Source organism: Haliotis rubra, unplaced genomic scaffold (assembly GCF_003918875.1).
Source record: "Haliotis rubra isolate DU_JTF1 unplaced genomic scaffold, ASM391887v1 Scf1698, whole genome shotgun sequence".
In the NCBI taxonomy this organism is placed as follows: domain Eukaryota; kingdom Metazoa; phylum Mollusca; class Gastropoda; order Lepetellida; family Haliotidae; genus Haliotis; species Haliotis rubra.
In genome coordinates this window covers 75,654-96,968 of record NW_025765667.1, presented here as the reverse complement: position 1 = coordinate 96,968, position 21,315 = coordinate 75,654, and the positions used below count along the sequence as shown (strand labels likewise).

The 21,315-nt window shown below is 42.5% G+C and overlaps 1 protein-coding gene across 4 annotated transcripts; it reads right to left on the bottom strand.

The window, feature by feature from the left end:
• Positions 1-6,925: 6,925 nt before the first annotated feature.
• Positions 6,926-20,923, bottom strand: LOC124272388 (putative ankyrin repeat protein RBE_0220). 4 transcript variants are annotated; one of them, XM_046707555.1, is made up of 6 exons: positions 20,093-20,923; positions 12,792-12,926; positions 9,803-10,038; positions 9,247-9,364; positions 8,506-8,810; positions 7,397-8,377 (listed from the first exon to the last, which is right to left on the bottom strand). In XM_046707555.1, exons 2-5 carry the CDS (start codon positions 12,921-12,923, stop codon positions 8,637-8,639), a joined length of 660 nt encoding a protein of 219 aa, XP_046563511.1. In that variant the 5' UTR covers positions 12,924-12,926; positions 20,093-20,923; the 3' UTR covers positions 7,397-8,377; positions 8,506-8,636. The 4 variants fall into 4 exon arrangements, with proteins under 4 accessions (XP_046563509.1, XP_046563511.1, XP_046563510.1 ...); XM_046707554.1 differs by having other exon boundaries at positions 20,106-20,922; XM_046707556.1 differs by having other exon boundaries at positions 9,881-10,038; positions 20,106-20,918.
• Between the last annotated feature and the right edge of the window lie 392 nt (positions 20,924-21,315).

Genomic DNA, 21,315 nt, shown 5'->3' with positions numbered 1-21,315 from the left:
AGCCCGTTGAATCCACCAACAAAGTTCACTCTGAGCCCGTCCTAATCTGCACAATAAATAATTTAATAAACTCAACTTACTCAAACAGAACATGACACTATTCGCACCTTCGGTATATGTCTCCACCGTTATGCCGCTCACAGTATCAGCGATATTGCGGGAAGTAGCCAGAAAGACAAGGGAAAGATGTAGCACGAAGATCATTATCAATAAACTCCATCGCGACTTTTCACCGTACGATCGAAATAATATGCCAACAAATGAAGACGATATTATTTGCAGCAAGTAATTGTACAATGTGCCAACGCAATGACTTCAAAGAAAGACGACGACGTAATCTCCAGTTAAAGATGAATAAAGATCAACACGCGCCATTCGCTTCCCCGAATTGTCAAACCGTTGATTGATCAGCCATCACAATGACATTTGTCATTTGAAACAAGTGCCGGCCACCCAGACCATCAGATGATTACGGTTTCTCCGAGTCGGAAGATATGTCAGTCAGTAAATATTGCAGCCATATATAAACATACATACGGTATTTCTCTCAAATAGGGACAATCGGGTGTCAGAATAGGTATCTTTAGTTGAGCCAAAGAAGATTTGCCAGAGCCAAGATTGATCTTTATTTATACTGTCGTTTTCCGAGTTATCGCGACCGAGCAAACGAGCGTCATTCATCATTCGGTCAAAGCGTTCAGCATGTCGCGACTCAGTCAAGCGTTTAATAATGGCATGAGCATCAAAGCGTAGTTGATGCTCACAATATCATAGGCAACATGCCCGATCAATACCGTTAAATCACGATACGTAGTTATTGGCACATTATTGAAACATTCAAGACATAGCAGTGATCATAATTCGCATATTTCATGTTGAGCGCCGAATCAGTTTTGGCAGTCATACATCAAGATTAAAGAAGATGCGGGAAGATCATAATGACTTCAAGTTATAACGTTCTTTCTCCAGCGATGTTCATTCGTACGACAATTTTACGCACAGCTTCAGTTGATCAGTTCAAAGTCGGCGTTACACTACCATAGCCAGACTTCTTTCCGGCGCATAGTTCGTATGAACAGGGCGAAGATCGTTCCGCCATTGCGGAGATCCGACGCCAAATATCATGTCCAGAGTCAATCTAATCAGCGTCGCTTCATATATAGAGCGAAAGGTCGTCGGGCCAGATTATTCTGTTCACGCCCGCCATTAACGAACACTTAGAAGAGTCAATAGCAAAGTCAATACGATTCATCGACGGTACGTGCAGGTATCACCGCTACTTGCGTGCTTCAGAAAAGTTCATCATTGAGTCAGTAGCCAATAATAAACTGGTATTGTTTCTATCAGCAGTGCTACTGTGCCAGCAGCACCGCCAACCGGCACTTTCCACCAGCCTTCGCTTTGTCCACCACCTGAGCGCACCAAAAAAAGTTTCGAGAAATAACAGGCGAGCGACGCACTATCATTGTTATTGATCACTACCATTTTCAGAATTTGCAACATTGGTCAACACAACGCATTGTCGCCAGATTCAACGATACGGTCACAGCTGAATAGATACACATCACAGATCAATTCACCATATTAGCAGCGGTACGTGAATAACATTGAGCCTGGATGCCAGCGCAGACACACGGAACATCTTTAATACTATTAGGGTAATATACGCAAATATCTTCACAGCTATCAACGTGCTCGTAACAAACAGCCCTGCATTCCCGAGGCGTTCTCTGTCACCTTGGGCGTTGAGATACATATTACCGCCCGCCGTATCACCGTTATAAGTTGAATGTAAGTTTGCCTTCTACCCTGGCAGCCCAAACACCAGTTACCAAATGTTTCATTTCGTAATGCCGTTTAGCCGAACGGCGGCTGAAATGCACGGCCTGGCATGCTTATATCAATGTACTGTTCGAATCCTGTCGTTAGAATTCACGTACGCAGCACATGGTTCATGATGCGTTTGTCATAACAAGCCAGCTCGAAGCCACTGTGAAATCGCAAGTATATTTAAAGATGCAGACATTCTGCGACATAACCATTGCGATACTGTTGCAGCCGGAGTCAACAAACAGCCGTTAACGTGCCGTTCATTATTATAAGCACGAAATGTTTCACTATTCAACATGGTATGCAGCCTTTGAACCGCTTCACATCGCAGGGCGAAACATTCCACAGTCGTCGTTACACACATGCATCCTTCAACGCAACAGAAATAAGAGTAAAACAATACAATGCGCTCTCAGCATATTGCCTACCATCGTGTCGTTTCACCATCAAATATGTTGTCTCGGCATTGCCGCATCTGCATTCCCGCGTCCGACAATGCGATCTGACGCCATGCCATCGCACAACACCGGGTGCTGGCGGCTAATCAAGCGATGAACAGTGGGGGCAGTCAAACCAGCTAGATGGAGGACAAGTTGGTGACACCGGAGCGTGGTAGACGACGAAGGGCGTAGTCACCAAACAGTTTTCAGACGGGATAGCTCGAAGAAACTGCAGGCAGACAGAAAGGGCGCAGTCACAACCAGCTTTGACGTGGAGGACCACCAGTACAACACCGAGGTAGACAAAACGTGGGATGCAGTCGGTTTTAAACCAGCTTTAGATATGGAGATCGATCAGTGTTAACACCGGAGGACAACCCAGATAAAACGACTCAAAACCGAAGCAGATGACCGTAATAACACCGAAAGAGGTAAGACAGCACAGCGGGCGCAGTTTCCAAACCAATCAATCGTAACCGTAGCAGAGAACAAGTCAATACGCACCAGCCAGATTGTTCCATTGGCCTTTCGGTCCATCGAAAGTTTAGAATATCCAGAAACGAAGAATAATTTTCTCCGTATCGAAACCATCCGGGGAAAGGGCAATCGCGATTTGTGTTGTTCAATATTCGTTATGAGGGGATCAGTTTATTTATCAATAATCGTTACGGCTGCGTCACATAAAGTCACGCGCCATTGCCAATGACTCATAAAGGTCTACGTCAATCATCACCATCGTCGACTACTTAATCATCGCCGAAATGATCAGTCAACATTGGTTACAAAACGACGCCTGGTCGACCACCTTAAAAGTGTCGTCTGCGCGCCACAGCCGATCACAGTAAGACGTCCGCCAGACCGGTATTTGAGGATATCGATCAATATACCATCAACAAATACGCGATGATGGTCAAAACCTCACAAAGTCGTTCACGTATAAGTGCAAGCCTACCGTAACTGTAGCATAAAAGAGCCTTTAAAGTTTTGTTCATATCAGCCAGTCGTCGACGTTCCTTTGGCGGAATCCAGAATCATGACCAACACGCGGTATAGCACAGGTCGTATGTCGCGATGCAAATATGAGAAATCAATATTCCGTCGTCACAACAATACCGATATCGAGATCAGACGAAGCGAAACTAATTTCGAAAGAAGCACAACGAAACAAAAACAGTCGTAAATGAAACAGCCGTACAATACGACATTTCGACCTGAATCGACGCACGATGCGCGTATAGCGAAGGGAATACCAATCAACATTGGGGTACAAATGAAGATGACAGTTCTGGCTTCCAAATACGTTCATACGCACAATTCTTCCTCATACAATCAGCAATGAGCATTTATGATGGAAGATTTAATTCATTGTCGAACACCAAACAAGTTAACGGCACGTTTGACCGGTGTTTCGGGCGGGGAATAACCGAAGAGGGTTACGCGGGCAGATCTCATCGTCGTAGGTTCGTCAATATTGTTTTTCGTCATGTTTTCTATCATCAATGGAAGATCGAGCTTGTACACTGCCAGCGATGGAATGACGCAAAATGACGACGTTGTTCAAGAGGGGTTGATCATTATCGTTGAAAATCAAAACGTAAGTTAATACAAAGCCGAGAGATCTACTGCTCGCGATTCGAAGAATAACGATCGCAAAGATGGATTCCGGAGTTCGTATTTAGCCATGCGAGTTTAGTTATCGAGTGCGGAAGAAAGACTCAAAATTGAATTGAAGCGTGACGCTCGTCGTAATCGAACGTTCGGCGGGCGCCTACTACGGTTTCAGGAACAGACATTCGTCGATTAGCGGTTCGGGAGAATTGGCGGCCCGAACAGCGACCGTTCTGCCCCGAAATTATCGCCAGTAATGACACGTTACGATCAGTCCTTCAGCCAACGAGTTAATATACAACCGAAATGTTGCGAAGGTCCAATCGTTCACCTAGCGTTACGTATCAAGCGCTTTCGTTCGGGAAGCCGTACCTGCAGTCCGCACAACTTCAAATTTCGTTTCTCCGAATGCACCGTAAAGCCGAATAAGTTGCGTATGACATCAGCAATTCTCCGCTAATCTCCATCCGAAATCGTGAGTTGCCGGATCAGGGGCGAAAGCTCGACAACACTTCGTTTCGACATCGCCCGGCGATTGTTCGCGCAGTTTACCTGCATGTAACGACGAACCGGAACAGGTCACAGCAACATATTGGCGCGAGCGTCAAGGGGAAAGTTGATCGATTGACGATAGACCGACATCTGATTGACGAGGATATTTGATTAACCGAACTGAACATCGATCCATTGTTCGCGAGGCGAAATGCCGACGGCTATCGTTTGTTCCTGACGTAAAGCCCGGCCAGACGCTCGCAGATGCGTTAATCAGCAGTCGTACGTGAACGCGATGATGGCGTCATCTCCATGACGCAAAGCTCATCAGGGATCAATACAGAGAAGCGTTATTGAAGAATCAGCGGAGAAACGCCGACGGCGCATCATCTCCAGCCTTTGAGGACAAACAGAACGCGTCGTGATGAAACGCGATGATGGCATATCAACTTCAGCGACGACGCAGTTCGTGAGTCAGCTGAAGAAGGGCCGAAGAACAAGGCAAATGGAGCTGCGAAACGTACTTCCGATGGTCGTTCACGGGATCACACAGAGGTTGCAGACACAACAGGGCAACGTGATGAGAAAAAGCCGATGACGCATCACCTCACAGACGCAAAGCCTGCAGGGACATACAGAAGATTGCAGAAGCGTTAATATTAATTCAGCAAACGTGGATGCGAACGCATCGAAATCCATCACGGAAAGCCTGCATGGACACACAGAAGCGAGGTGTTATTGAAGAACGGCAGATGAGAAAGCGTTAACCAGCGAGCCGCGATGCAGCAGGAGATCGAAGCCGTAGAGGGAACAGCAAATGTGATGCGAAACGCTATTGTTAAGATGAGCGTAAAGCCTGCAGGACAGAAAGTCGGGTAGGCGTTAAGTTGAAGAATCAAGGCAGATGATGGTCGCACACCTCTGAAGAGATGCCTATCAGGACACAGATGTGCCAGTAGAAGCGTGTTATTGAAAGAACAGCAGCAACAGAAACGCCTGATGGCAACACCACATGATGCAGCCTGGCACGGACATACAGAGACAGCGTTGTTGAAAAGAACAAAGATGGTCGCACACTTGAAGGACAAAGCTCGGTGACACAGATGTGAAGGGGTTTATGATAAAGACAATGTGCTGATGGTTGTGCCGGTATAAGAAGACCACTGCCAGTATAGCTTCCGTGTGGAACTGAACCAAAGTTCGGTGTCAGGTCATGCTTATTTGCTTCATGCCCTCCCTCGATTAAAGTCCTTTGCGATGTCATCGTAATAACGCGCCTTTGCTTTCTGTAAAGCAGTTTCTTCATTACAATCCTTCTCATGGACATTAGCCCCGTTTTTCAACAGCACCTTAACAACTCCTTGATGTCCGTGCCAAGCTGCATCATGTAGAGGTGTGCTGCCATTATCGCGTTTCTCATCCACATTTGCCTTGTTCTTCAATAACACTTCTACAACATCTGTATGTCCCTGCCAGGCTGCATCATGTAGAGGTGTGCGGCCATCATCGCGTTTCGCATCCACATTTGCCTTGTTCTTCAATAACACTTCTACAATCTCTGTATGTCCCTGCCAGGCTGCATCATGTAGAGGTGTGCGGCCATCAGGACGTTTCGCATCCACATTTGCCTTGTTCTTCAATAACACTTCTACAACATCTGTATGTCCCTGATAGGCTGCATCATGTAGAGGTGTGCGACCATCATCGCGTTTCGCATCCACATTTGCCTTGTTCTTCAATAACACTTCTACAACCTCTGTATGTCCCTGCAAGGCTGCATCATGTAGAGGTGTGTCGCCATCATCGCGTTTCGCATCCACATTTGCCTTGTTCTTCAATAACACTTCTACAACCTCTGAGTGTCCCTGCCATGGCTGCATCATGTAGAGGTGTGCGGCCATCAACGCTTTTCTCATCCACATTTGCCTTGTTCTTCAATAACACTTCTACAACCTCTGTATGTCCCTGCAAGGCTGCATCATGTAGAGGTGTGCGGACACCATTGCGTTTCGCATCCACATTTGCCTTGTTCTTCAATAACACTTCTACAATCTCTGTATGTCCCTGCAAGGCTGCATCATGTAGAGGTGTGCAGTCATCAACGCTTTTCTCATCCACATTTGCCCTGTTCTTCAATAACACCTCTACAACCTCTGTGTGTCCATGGAAGGCTGCATCATGTAGAGGTGTGCGGCCATCAGGACGTTTCGCATCCACATTTGCCTTGTTCTTCAATAACACTTCTACAACCTCTGTATGTCCCTGCAAGGCTGCATCATGTAGAGGTGTGTCACCATCATCGCATTTCGCATCCACATTTGCCTTGTTCTTTAATAACACTTCTACAACCTCTGCCAGGCTGTTTGTCCCTCAAAGGCTGCATCATGTAGAGGTGTGCGGCCATCAGGACGTTTCGCATCCACATTTGCCTTGTTCTTCAATAACACTTCTACAACCTCTGTATGTCCCTGATAGGCTGCATCATGTAGAGGTGTGCCACCATCATCGCGTTTCGCATCCACATTTGCCTTGTTCTTTAATAACACATCTACAACCTCTGTATGTCCCTGCCAGGCTGCATCATGTAGAGGTGTGTCGCCATCAGGACGTTTCTGCATCCACATTTGCCTTGTTCTTTAATAACACTTCTACAACCTCTGTATGTCCCTGCCAGGCTGCATCATGTAGAGGTGTGCTGCCATCGTTATCTGTCTCAGTTGCTGTTACTTTGGTTTGTAATAACAGTTTAACAACTTCTACATTCCCATATAAACATGCCAAATGAAGCCCAGTTTCCCCCCTCATGTTTCGCTTTCCAGTATCCACTGTTTCCTGCAACAAAATGCTTACAATTCCAACATTTCCTACTGCACATGCATAATGTAAAGGTGTTGATCCTCCCGGACCTATGATCTTTATGCTAGAAAGTCCCATCTGTATAATTGTACCGATAATATTGCTTCCCCTTTGGCACATAGATGCATAATGTACATATGTTGCCTTTCTTGACCTGTTCAAGTTCATTGCCTTCGTTACATGCAAGAGTCTGGAAGCCACTGCAGACAATCCACTCATACAGGCAATGTCAAGCAAGGAAATATTGTCAAACTTCACCCCTAGATCATCAACAACTTCCAATTTCAGTTTGATGATAAGAGGTCTTGGAAGATTGCGCAATGTCATACACAACTTATTCAACTTACAATTACATTCGGAAAGCAAGTAATTGAAGTTGTCTGAACTACTACCAAAGCAACTTCCAAACAAAGCTTGCTTTCTGTTATGTACACTAAATTGAACAGTGGACAAAGCCTTCCGCAACAATTTCGAGTTGTCTGTAATGCTCGTCCAAAACAGAAAGGACTGTCCATGTACAGTGTCATTACTGGACAATAATTTCAAGAGGGTAGAATAGTCCTTGTTCAGATTTTGCACCAGATTCTCAAAGACCATATCGACAAATGTCTGTTCCTGAAAGAGAGAATGCATGCACACAAAAGCAAACTCTTTGCCCTGTATGGCTGCCGCAAAACGTTGAGCTACAACAGGCACATCATCTTGCTTCAATTCAATTTTGAAGGGGATATCTATTTCTTCCACCTCAGTGGATTCAGCTCTTAAACTCACATAACTAAATACAAACTCCAAGTCCATCTTTGCAATCGATTGTCTCAGATCGCTGAGCAGTAGGTCTCTCAGCCTTATTGCTACGTTTTGGTTTCTTATTCTGTATGATCCAGCCTCTTGACATAGACAGCATCCTGACAATTGTTTTAAATCATTTTGTATCATCTTCTTAGTGTATGTGTCTCCATTGATGTCGAAAACCTTGAGCGCCCAAGCAATGTATCGCTTGTAGGTTTCTCTTTCCACTCTTGTTCCTGTGTCAGAATCTGCCCACAGCAACCTCTTCTTCAGGTTATTCCCCGCCAAAGCAACAATTAACAAACATGCCATTAACTGCTTCTGTGACAGGTGTTCATTGAGACATGGGTATTCATCTGCATCTGTAAATATACATTACCGTTGTATGAGAGGAGTGTATTGCATGTATAGACATATTTAGAATAGAATATCACATCGCTATTTACAATTTTATACCTAATGTTGGTCGTATTCCCTTCACTATACATACCTTTATCAGTGACCATAGCACCGTCGGATTCGTCAAAAGTGTCATGATGTTGTACAACTGTTTCAATGACTTGACCCTGTTTTGTTTCTGTTGTATAGCTTCTTTCAAGTAGATTTCCTTCCGTCACAGTCTCAGAATGTTGAGTATTGTTTGTGACATCCACTTCCCAAGGTGTGATTTCCTCCTCTTTGCATATCCGTCTTGGCATGCTGCAGTATCCTCTGTAGTACATACAACCTGTACTTCTCTGCGTGGTAGTTCCTCATGATTCCTGGAGACGTCTCCGCCAAAAGGGCATCAGCAGCCTGATGATATGAAGGCTAAAAAACTTTTAAAGGCTCTTTATATACGTAGTTATTAAACACACCCGTTGGTTTTCACATGAACATTTTATGAGGTTTTGATTATATCACATGTGCTTTGTTGGTGAGATCTCAACATGAACGAACTGTGTGTCAATGATGATATCCCTCAACTCTCCAACAATCCCTGTATGAGACATCTGCTACCTTGTCAATAACAGTGACACTGCCTGGAGCAGTGACACTTTAGGTGGAGTCAGCCATAAGGCAGTCATTTGAAAGAGGGCACATACAACCAATGTTGATATTCCAATTTCAACTGATGGTCATGAATTGACGATAGTTGATGGAAATTGAGCCCCTGTGGCATGACCGCTGCCATAGTACAAGTCGACCTTAGTAGCGCATGGCGTACATATGTGTCTATAAACCAACCTACCATGAGGACGAATATCCCACAATTGTGTCCATCAGCCTGGTCTATCACTAGGTATTGTTTCTTCATCCACGGTTTGCCCACTTTCCCGGATGTAGATTTCCAGTGATTTACAAATGACCTGGGGAAAAGATGTGTATTTCTGGATGGCAACTTCTTCAGCTTTTGTGGATTGTGGTTAAAGTTAATATGGAGAGGAGGGCAAATACAGCAGTGCATGACTACAACCTCTGTTCTGTCTACCTACCTGCAGTGTTGTACAATTGAGTCATCCATATCTAAAGCTGGTTTAGAATTGACTACACCCACTGTGCTGTCTACCTATCTCCAGTGTTGTACATTTGAGTCCTCCACATCTAAAGCTGGTTTTGAATTGACTACATCATCTGGGTTGTCCACCTACCTCCAGTGTTGTACAATTGAGTCCTCCATATCTAAAGCTGGTTTAAAATTGACTACATCCACTGTTCTGTCTACCTACCTCGAGTGTTGTACAATTGAGTCCTCCACATCCAAAGCTGGTTTAGAATTGACTACACCCACTTTTCTGTCTACCTACCTGTAGTTTCTCACAACTGAGCCCTCCACATCTAAAGCTGGTTTAGAATTGACTACACCCACTCGTCTGTCTACCCACCTCCAGTGTGTCACAACTGAGTCCTCCACATCTAAAGCTGGTTTAGAATTGACTACCCCCACTGTTCCATCCTTGACATTAGCCACCAGAAGCACCCAGTGTTGATTACGTGGCATGTTTACTGGCATCAAGATCCACGTGTAGTTTGCCAAATTCTCCTGAAAGGTCACAGCAATGCCTTACCATGTCGGATTAGCATATTTTGATGGTAGAGCATTTTGATGGTAGAGCAATATACTAGAAAACATTGTAATTGTTTTACATGTATTTCTGTTACGTTTGAGAGGAAGTTCATAATGTGTGCTGTAACGACATTTAGATGTCTGGAATGTTTCACCCTCTGATGTAAGAAGTGGTTCTAGAACACATACCATATTTGGACATAGTGCAAAACATTTCGTACTTTATAACACAACATAATGGAGCAAGCACGTGCTTTTGTGTTTGTTAGCAAACTCCGTACAACGAGTATCACAATAGTTATATCACAGAATGTCTACATGCTGCAACTATACTTGCAATTCCCAATTAAAATTCCAAGTACAATCAAAGCTATAGTGGAGGAAGTATGAACTTAAATAACATCATGACCATGTGCGTATTTGCAGCAAAAATTGGAATTCTAACGGCAAAAGCCACAGTTCAGATGACAAATATTTTATTGAATATAAACATGCCAAACATGCATTTCGAAGAAACCACCGTTCAGCTAAGCAACGTTACAGAAATGAAACATTTGAGGAAAGTTACCAAGTAGCTGAGGTAGACATCCAAGAATACCTTAGAGTTGCAAAAGAGAGAGCAAACACAGTCTCTAACTTATAACGATGACTCCTGTAACACGCAGGTAGGTGTATGTAATCTCTTTGCCAGGAACATTAGAGATTTGTCTGTACCTCAGAATGCAGAATGTTTTGATACTGGATTTACAGAGCACGTTGATAAGTTTGTAGAAGATGTTGTATATTACCCTGTAAATGACGACAGTGATTCAGTCTTTCTCTCCCCGTTTACTAAAGATGATGTACTTGACACCGTGAAACGTCTTAAAAACAACACATCTCCAGGCTCAGATGGTATTTCATACATGCATATAAAGTATGGTGGTTGATCTGTTATTGATCTTATTGTATCACTATTCAATGCCATTGTATCGTTTGAATCTGTAACCAAATGCATTTAGTGTTGGTAATGTTTTACCAATTCACAAAGGAAATGGTAAAAGCAAGCATGATCCATGTAATGATAGATGCATCACTCTTACGCCTGTGCTCTCAAACTTTTTTGAAAGATTACTGCTCAAAAGAATTGAAAACATGGACAAAAGCAGAAAACAATTTCCTTCACCCTCTCCAGTTTGGATTTAGGAAGGGTGCGGGGACGGAAACGGCAGTGCTTACTCTAACTGAAAATATTGCCTACTTTGTCGAAAACAATTCACCAGTTTATTGTGCCTTCCTTGATAATGAGAAAGCATTTGAGAGAGTTTGGTTGAATGGACTTTTCTATAAGCTTTACAGTTTCGGAATTCGAGGTAAACTATGGTGACTCTATACGCAATGTGCACATCAATGAAATCATGTGGTAGCACTGGTGGCTGTATTTCTAAAGTATTCGATGTAAAACAGGGCGTGGGTCAGGGTCGTGTCTTATCAGCTTGGCTCTTCACTCTATATATAAACGACTTACTTCACAGATTCGTTGACTCTGGACATGGCAAATGTTTGAAAACGTGGATCATCCACAATAGCCAGAGACAGTCTCTCCCTGGTCACACTACGAAGATATACGCACCAGAAGTCCTAGCTATTTCTCGGTAAATTATGTAACATCGATACTGAATTTGTCTTTAAGAAAGTGCCTGTGCATAGAGTCTGTCAGTACAGATAGACTTCATCACTGGAGAAAGAGCGATATAGCAAGTCATTGCCAATCTTCCACATGCTCAATCTTGTCACAATGTATGACCTAGAATACTTAAAGCTGAGGATTCATGTGTTGCTTGTGCAACGAGGTTGAGAAGATAACATATCCTAAAAATGCTCACAGACTATGGTCTGCATGCTATAAAATGCCGGAGTGTTTCAATAATATTGCTGCTCTTTTACGTATCAGCACACTGAGCATTCGGTGTTCTTGAGTGTGAATGAGGCATGGTTGCCTATGATATTGTAAAACATGTCTTTCTACACTTTATTCTCATACAAAGTAGTAGAAACGCTTTGACTGAGTCACTAGTTGACATGCTAGATGTTGACACTTTTTGTCAGTTTATTGAATGATGAAGACCTATTTGTCTCATTTATGGTCTACCAAATGTATATGCTCAAGAGCTTCAACAAGAAATGTGGTATAAATGTAAAAGATCAATCGCAAGCTCTGTAAAATCCTTGCTACATCAACTAAAATACCTATTCTAATTTTGATTATCCCACTCTGTAACCTGTAAATACATATATATATTTATATATAACACCTATGTTACAACCTGTTGTATCTTCGACTTCGGAGGAAATATACATAATCTATCTGATGAATCTTTCTGCGTCTGTACCCGACTTTGACACAAATGTGAAAACAAATATCATTATGATAAAGTAGGCTACAATCAATCAAACGGTTTGACTAAATTCAAGGGAAATAGTGCAGCGCATGTTACTGATTCATATGATCACAGATCATCACAATTGCGCACATACATCTTTAACAGAATTACACATTAAGCAACTCAGTCGATACGTCTTTCTTTAGAAGTCAGGAAAATACTTGCGTTAACATTTGTACAATTACTATACAAATAATAATCGTCTCGACTTTGACAACGCAATTGGTTCAGTGGTCATGCAATGTTGCTCTTGAAAAAAGAAAAATCGCAGTGCAAGGTTTAATGATGTAATCTCACATTACTCACATCTTTCCCCCTTATCCTCTCTGTGTACCGGCCTGCCTCCCACAATATCACTGTCTCTGTAGGCAGCACCAAGCAGTGGAAGCTGACACGGGAACACCACTCTCTTTCCAGAAGGTGCAGGTAGGTGTCCATGATCTGTTTAGGTAAGAGTTGGGATTTATTAGAATATTTATTGTACAGATTAAGGACCCAGTGCTTAGGGCTCAAGTGAAACTTTGTTGTTGGATTCAAAGCAGGCTCAGCTGCACAGTGCATGTCTTTCAACAGGACAATGCGTTTCTTGTAACTAAAGACTGACGATGTACTGATGATGTGTTAGAACTAGTAACCAATGTCCATATACGACAAGCACCCATGAAGGGCCACCTCCTCGTGGTGGGTGCTGGGTAACGCTAAGCGCCCTTCAACCCCCCCGTGATGAACCTGGGGGCATATTTGGTCCACCAACTTGTTTGAGGTGGGTTGCGCCCCTGTGTCGGTGGTGGACGGGATTCTGGTGGTTGAGGGCAATAGGATCCTGGAACCGTGTTCCTGTTGCCCAACACACCACTTTGGCCCTTACTTCACCTAGACGGGCGGTAGAACTGGCCCGGTTCTATCAATCGGCTGGTCACGCCAAGCCCTGTGCATGGTGAATCTATTATATGCACATTTGCTTATTTCTGGGCCTTGGTTATTTTTTATCCCTCAATGTTCAAATTATTATGTTAACTTGCCTAGAGTTCTATGCCAGAAGGCGGTGGCTCATGGGCCAATCTGGTGATAATGACCTCCAAATGATGTATGTCTCCAATTTATTGTCATGGGTCGAACCAGCCTGACATTGATTTGGTAGATAAATATAGCTATTTGTGTCGTTGTCTCTGGAGTATAACACCCCTGTATCCCTGGTGTCAGCATCTTGGATATCCGGTGCTCTTTGACACCGTCCTTGTTGACACTCCATGGTGGGTGGGGAGCAGGGGTGTTGAATACTTTTCCTTTCATGACGGCATCCCAACAAGCTGGTTCATCTCGATACGAGAAAAAGCGACGACTAGACGAACTTGATCACTCTACTGAAACAAATTCGCCAAACATTGATTCATGGGCTCGTTTCCTAGTAATTGAAGCTTCGGATTTTCTACCAATAAAACTAAATCCATTTGCCATATCCAAAGCTATCCATGGGATATGTGGTGAGGTTAAAAATGTCACCCGGCTCCGTAGTGGTTCACTTCTGGTGGAGTGCGCACGGAAACAGCAATCTCTAAATCTTTTATCCATCAAAACATTTGCAAATGTGGAGGTTACTGTGTCCGTGCACAGGACTCTCAATTCTTGCCGTGGCATTATACGAGACAGGGCTCGCTGTCTCTTTGACATGTCCGAGGAGGAGATAGCTGCAGAGCTTGAAGATCAGGCTGTTACAGCGGTGAAGCGTTTTACGATCAAAAAAGAAGGGAAAATAATAAAAAACAACACCTATCTCTTGCCTTTTGCCAGATCAGCTCTTCCCCAGTCGATCAAGGCAGGTTACTTTAACATCGGGGTGGATGTGTATATCCCCAATCCACTCCGGTGTTACAAGTGTCAGCATTTTGGTCATGGAACCTACTCATGCCGTAATTCTGCAGTTTGTCACCGTTGTAGGGACAAACATGATGGTGCAGATTGTCAGAATACTTTCAAATGCGCTTACTGTAATGGCCTACATTCTGCTTCATCCAGGTCCTGCCCCGTGTATCAAAGGGAATCACAAATTATGAAGATAAAATGTGAAAAGAATATTCCCTACCTTGATGCGAATTTTTTTTTCAATAATCAGCCTTCAACCCCTCAGAATATCACTTATTCAGCTGCAGTATCCCGCTCTGTAGCGGTGTCCTCAACTGCATGTCAGACTGACTTGACTTGGGTCAAGTCAGAAAAACCAGTTACATCAATGACTTATTCCACCAACTTCCCGAGTCACCCAGTCTACGTTTGGATCCCAGACAGAAGGTCAGCTCTCTACACAGTTACAATCCTCAGCTCTTAAACCAGCTGGAGATCAACCAAAGAAGAAGAAAGGAAAAAAACTAAACAGAGACAAATCGCCTAATGTCTCATCACCTTCAGAGGGTTCTAACACAAAACTCGTTTGGACCTCTAGATATGGAGGTTACTCCGTACTCACAGGACAGACGGAGGAGCTTACCCAACTCCCATTCTAGAGCGAGATCGCCAATTGAGCCACCATGACTCAGTTGGCCAATTTAATTCAATGGAATTGCAGAGGGCTAAAGAATAATTTCAATGAGATACAATTGTTATTACAGGATTTTAAACCTTCAGCATTATATGTTCCTGGAGACATATATAAAAAATACGGACTCATTCAATTTGCGACAATACAGTGATTAGCATTGCTTCTCTCCGCCAGGAGATAAAGCAACTGGTGGTGCTTCTGTTTTGGTACAGCAGGGCATCATACATAGCCCTGTCCCTCTTAATACCAATCTCCAAGCTGTAGCTGTTCGTCTGACTATGCACATTGCGTTGACGCTGTGCAGTTTATATGTCTCTCCATCTTCTGATATCCGACTGTCGGATCTGCAAAATCTGTATGATCAGCTGCCAAAGCCATGTCTCATCATGGGTGATCTGAACGGACACAACCCGCTTTGGGGTAGTGTCCATACTAATACTAAAGGTAAAATTATTGAGGATTTCATTTCCGATAATAATTTATGTATTTTGAATGATGATTCAGCCACTTATCTTCATCCAGCTACGGGAACTTATTCTTCCCTGATCTGTCTCGCTGACTCAAACTTGTATAATGAATTTGAATGGATGGTCCATGATGACCTATGTGGGAGTGACCACTTCCCTACCATTCTCAAAACAATCAGCCCTGGTGATGATCCACCTTTATCAAGGAGAAATTTCGCCAGGGCGGATTGGTCATTATATGAGAAACTGTGTGTTGAACACTTGCAGCATGATTTTTTTAGGAACAGTAAAGATCCTATACAGTCTTCTTCGGATATACTTAATCACATTGCTGACAAAACAATTCCTAAGTCCTCTGCAATTCCGCATGTTCGTAAACCATGGTTTAATAATGAATGCAAACAGGCCAGAAATGTAGGGAAAAGGCCGAAAAATATTTTCGCAAACACCCTACTGTCCATAATCTAGACAAGGTCAAAATTACTAATGACGTTCTTTTAAACAAAATAAGCGTCAGTCTTGGCGACATTATGTTTCTAAAATAAATTCACGTACACCTATGTCAAAGGTGTGGAACATGATCCAAAGAATAAAGGGCAAAGGTTCCAAATCTACCGTTCATCATTTGAAGGACGGTGATAATTTCTTGACTAATAAAACTGATATTGCAAATAAACTTGGTGAAACTCTTGCCAAGCATTCATCTTCATCTAATTATGTCCCTGAGTTTCAAACGTATCAGAAACAACAGGAGAAGAAAAGAATAAATTTTAACTCAGACAATGGTGAAGATTATAACGAACTATTTTCGTTACATGAGCTCCATACCGCCCTTGAGCAAGCTCACGATACAGCAACAGGAGCTGATAATATTCAACTTTAGAAATCCTTTTAGAATTTTTTGATCAAATATGGACTTCAGGGAATTTCCCAACTTCGTGGCGTGATGCCATTGTTGTTCCTATTCCAAAGCCTGGCCGGGATCATACTGATCCGTCTAATTACAGACCAATCTCTTTAACGAGTTGTGTCTGTAAAACCATGGAACGAATAGTCAATAATAGATTGACATGGTATCTGGAAATCAATAACCTTATAACCAACATTCAATGTTGTTTCAGGAAAAATCGTAGTACCATTGATCATTTGGTACGTTTAGAATACTTTGTAAAAAATGCAATAGTTAATAAACAACATGCTGTATCGATTTTCTTTGATCTTGAGAAAGCATACGATACCACCTGGAAGAATGGCATTTCGAAGGATTTACATGATTTTGGTTTGAGGGGTCGTTTACCTCTTTTCATATCACAGTTTTTAAAAGACAGGCAATTTCAAGTCCGAGTGGGTTCAACCCTGTCTGCCCATTATAATCAGGATCAGGGTGTCCCACAAGGCAGTATTTTGTCTGTAACATTGTTTAGTATTAAGATCAACAGTTTATCCAAGGTTTTAAATGATTCAATTAATGGATCACTTTTTGTGGATGATTTTAACATTTCTTGTCGCGGTAAGAATATGTATACTATCGAACGGCAACTACAGTTGTGTTTAAACAAATTAAATAAATGGTGTCTGGAAAACGGCTTTAAATTTTCTAAATCAAAAACTAATTGCATACATTTCTGCCGTAAATATAAACCACATAAAGACCCAGAACTTTTTTTAAATGGCACTCCCATCAAGGTTGTAAAAGAGGCCAAATTCTTGGGTCTGATTTTTGACTCCCATTTAACCTTTCTTCCGCATATTAAATCCCTAAAAACTAAATGCCTGAAGGCACTCGATTTATTGAAAGTCGTGTCTAATTCAAGGTGGGAAGGGGATCAAGCTACGCTCCTACACCTTAACAGATCACTTGTCCGCTCGAAGCTTGATTATGGCTCCATCGTATATGGTGGAGCCTGTAAAAGAAACTTAAAACTCTTAGATTCAGTCCACCATCAATGTCTGAGACTTTGTCTTGGGTCCTTCAGAACTTCTCCTGTTGACAGCCTTTACGTCGAGGCAGATGAACCATCTTTTACACAACGCCGTATAAAACTCTCCTTGCAGTATATAACAAAACTTTATTCTAACGAGTCTAACCCTGCATTCAACTGTGTCTTTAATCCTCTTTATGAGGATTTGTACAACAAGAAATCTTCTCTTGTTCCGCCTTTTGGGCTCAGGATTAAGCCATTCATTCCTGCTGCCGGCATTGAGCTGGAAAATATAACTCCTTCCCGACTTCTTTCTCTCTCCTCCTTGGCGATTGGTTAGACCAAGTCGACCTAACATTAACGTCGTTTAAAAAATCAGAAACAAATTACTTACAATATAAACAAGAATATAATCAGTTAAAAAGTAAATATAATACATATAAATCGTTATTTACAGATGGGTCCAAGGATGGTGGCGCGGTTGCTTGTGCCACTGTCATTGGGTCCAAAACAATCTCTTCCAGATTACCCAATGACAGTTCAATTTTCACAGCAGAAGCAAACGCAATACTAACAGCTCTTAAATATATAAATAGACACCCTAAATATAAACAATGTATCATATTTTCTGACTCTCTTTCTTGCCTTCAGGCGATTAAAAATATTTCTTGTAAACATCCACTTTTAATAGAAATTATAGAATTATATAATGATCTTGCAACTGGCCAATACGACAACGTCCTCTGTTGGTAGCAAAAGTAACGTAAGTCCCCATGGTCCCTGGTATGGTGATCTACCTTCAGTTGTTGGCGATCTATAGTACGTTTTTATATTGTATTGTCATTTAAAAGTACCATATTTTAGTTTACTTACTAGTTTTACATACATATCTGTGATATTCTAGTTGTTTTACTGTCCTTCGTTGGCAGGTTTTTTATAACATACATGTATTTCATTTCAATATCGAATGTTCTCTTCACGATATGGCTGAAATATTGCCGATGTGACGTTAAATAATAACTCACTCACTCACCCATATACGACATGTATCACTGTAGATATAATCCATTGTACTAAATTCATGATTATCAGATCGATGTTCATGCTGTTGATCACGGGATTGTCTGGTCCAGACTCGATTATTTACAAACCACCACTATATGGCTGAAATATTGCTGAGTGCGGCGTAAAACTAAACTCACTCACTCACTCAGCACTCGTGGCCAATGGCTGAAGGGATGGTGTAAATCCAGCTAGGGTCCATGCAGGTAACAAAGGCACAGTAAGTCCCCATGGTCCCTAGTATGGTGATCTACCTTCAGTTGTTGGTGATCTATAGCCCATTTTTACAATGTATTGTCTTCTTTAATTGGAATGTTTTAGCTTTGCTCGCTAGTTTTATATTGATAGCTGTGATTATCTAGTATTTTTACTGTCCTTCGTTGACAGGGTTTTATATATTACATGTCTGTATTACAAATTTAGAACTAGTTTTAGTCACGATATGGCTGAAATATTGCCGATGTGACTTTAAATCTTAACTCACTCACTCACTCACTCAGCACTCGTGAGTATGGATCATTGGCGATTCGTCCAGATTTTACGATCTAAGCATAGTTAGTTGGCGTCTATTGCAAATATATTGATTTGCTGACGGTGGGACAACATGTGGTCGAACACGTCAGCAGCATGCAGACAAGTTCTACTCGTTTAATCAGTTACGTGACTCGGCCATAGGGGGACAGCCTAGTGCAAGTGGACAGCGATATAATCATTCATTACCATTTGTGAGTGCACACACCTGTTTGAAAGACAGTTAACCACAAATTGGGACAAATGTACATACCAGCCAACCTCTTACTGGGTTCTACCAGCTTCTATCATGCAAATAGCTCTTTGTCGTTCAACACGTTCCAGACGCCCTAATGTCACCTGGGTTCTACCAGCTTCTATCATGCCAATACCTCTTTGTCGTTCAACACGTTCCAGACGCCCTAATGTCACCTGGGTTCTACCAGCTTCTATCATGCCAATACCTCTTTGTCGTTCAACACGTTACAGACGTCATAATGTCATCTGGGTTCTACCAGCTTCTATCATGCAAATAGCTCTTTGTCGTTCACGTTCCAGACGCCCTAATGTCACCTGGGTTCTACCAGCTTCTATCATGCCAATAGCTCTTTGTCGTTCATCACGTTACAGACGTCCTAATGTCACCTGGGTTCTACCAGCTTCTATAATGTCAATAGCTCTTTGTCGTTCATCACGTTCCAGACGCCCTAATGTCATCTGGGTTCTACCAGCTTCTATCATGCCAATAGCTCTTTGTCGTTCAACACGTTCCAGACGTCCTAATGTCATCACAAATACGGCATGGAAGCAATAGTAGAGAGCTTAAGCGTTGGACTATTTGAAGACTTATCACTGAAATGTCAGTATCACGAATGACCCCCATACCCACGAGCATGGAGTAATTACATGGTTCACGTACAAGATTGTACGTGTGGTAGTCAAAGGTTTCCTTTTTAGAGATGGCCTTTCTATTGACGACCTGTTGACAATCATAATATATGTTTTTAATATCCTTAATTGTTTTTATGAAGAAAGAGTTAAACTGCGCTATGAAACCCTTGTCTTAGATGTTTAACTGCTCATATTTTTTAACAATCCTATGTATATCACCTAGTTTTCTTACTTCATCGGTCAGCCACTCGTTGGTTTCCAGGCCAGACAGAACATCTCCTCTGATGGTGTAGCAGCCAACTGTGTATGTACAGTCACGTGACAGGGTACAGTCCTGCACATGCTGTAGGTGTGATGGATGATCATCCAGTGTTTTCACAAAGTCCTGTACTTCAGTCCTGGTATGACACGCTCCAACAAGCACTGCAGCTATGAGCTTTATATAGACTAACCGGTCTTGGTTGAAGCTCAGACCGTCAGTATTCACAGAACATTTTAACCAGTTCCTTGCTTTTATTGCATCTTGAGGCCACTTCTTCTCTACCTCTTCTATGAGTGTCCAGCAAGGATTGCTTCTGTTGGTAGCATCCTTGTTCCAGAACCTAGATAATTCCAGGATTCGTTGTACGACCTTTATCACATCCCGGTTCTTTCTACTCTTTCAAGAAATCTGTACAGATAAGCATAGTCAGTGGTAGTGTCATAGCTTACAACTGTGTTGTCACTTCCTGCTCGAGACAGTAAACGGGGTTTCTTAACCGAGGAGCCTGATGTTGAAACCAAATATTCAATGTCATCATCATCACCTATATTATCCATAGTCCTGCAGCGTTTCTGGTTTGTGTCATGATCGTTACCTGTTTCATAGACAGATGTCCGCGACACACTTTGTATACTGGGGTTGGCATCATTCAATATAACACTTGAAACCGTTACGGTATTTAAATTTCCTTTTCCCTCAAGTTCCTTTGGTGATGAATGACCTTCAAGTTCCAGGGTGGCATCGCTGTTTCCCAGAAACACCCGACTGCATAGTTCCTTTAGTTGACTCAACTTTCAAATATTTACGGGGAACCATGGGAATGACGTGGTTGTCGACCACACCGCTGACGTTGAGGAGCTGCTTGTGCCTGCGTGTGGTCTCCGATGTACTGCACAAGGACGTGTTTCACAGGCTGGCTGTACAGATAGGATGCTTCCCTTACAAAGCCCTTGTTGTCATCTTGTCCTTGGTGTAAGCCTTGTGGTACTTTTGCTTCACTATGAGTGGACTTGAGGCAGGCTGCTTCCGGGTTCCATCACTCCTGAAGTGATAGCTGTCGTCCTTCCAGATATCTAAAATAGAATTGGAAAAGATGGATGGATGGATAGTTCGTTATGCGTGTTAGTTTCAACTAAAGAGATGTGAATATTAAGAAAATGCAACCTCACTTCAGAATCAA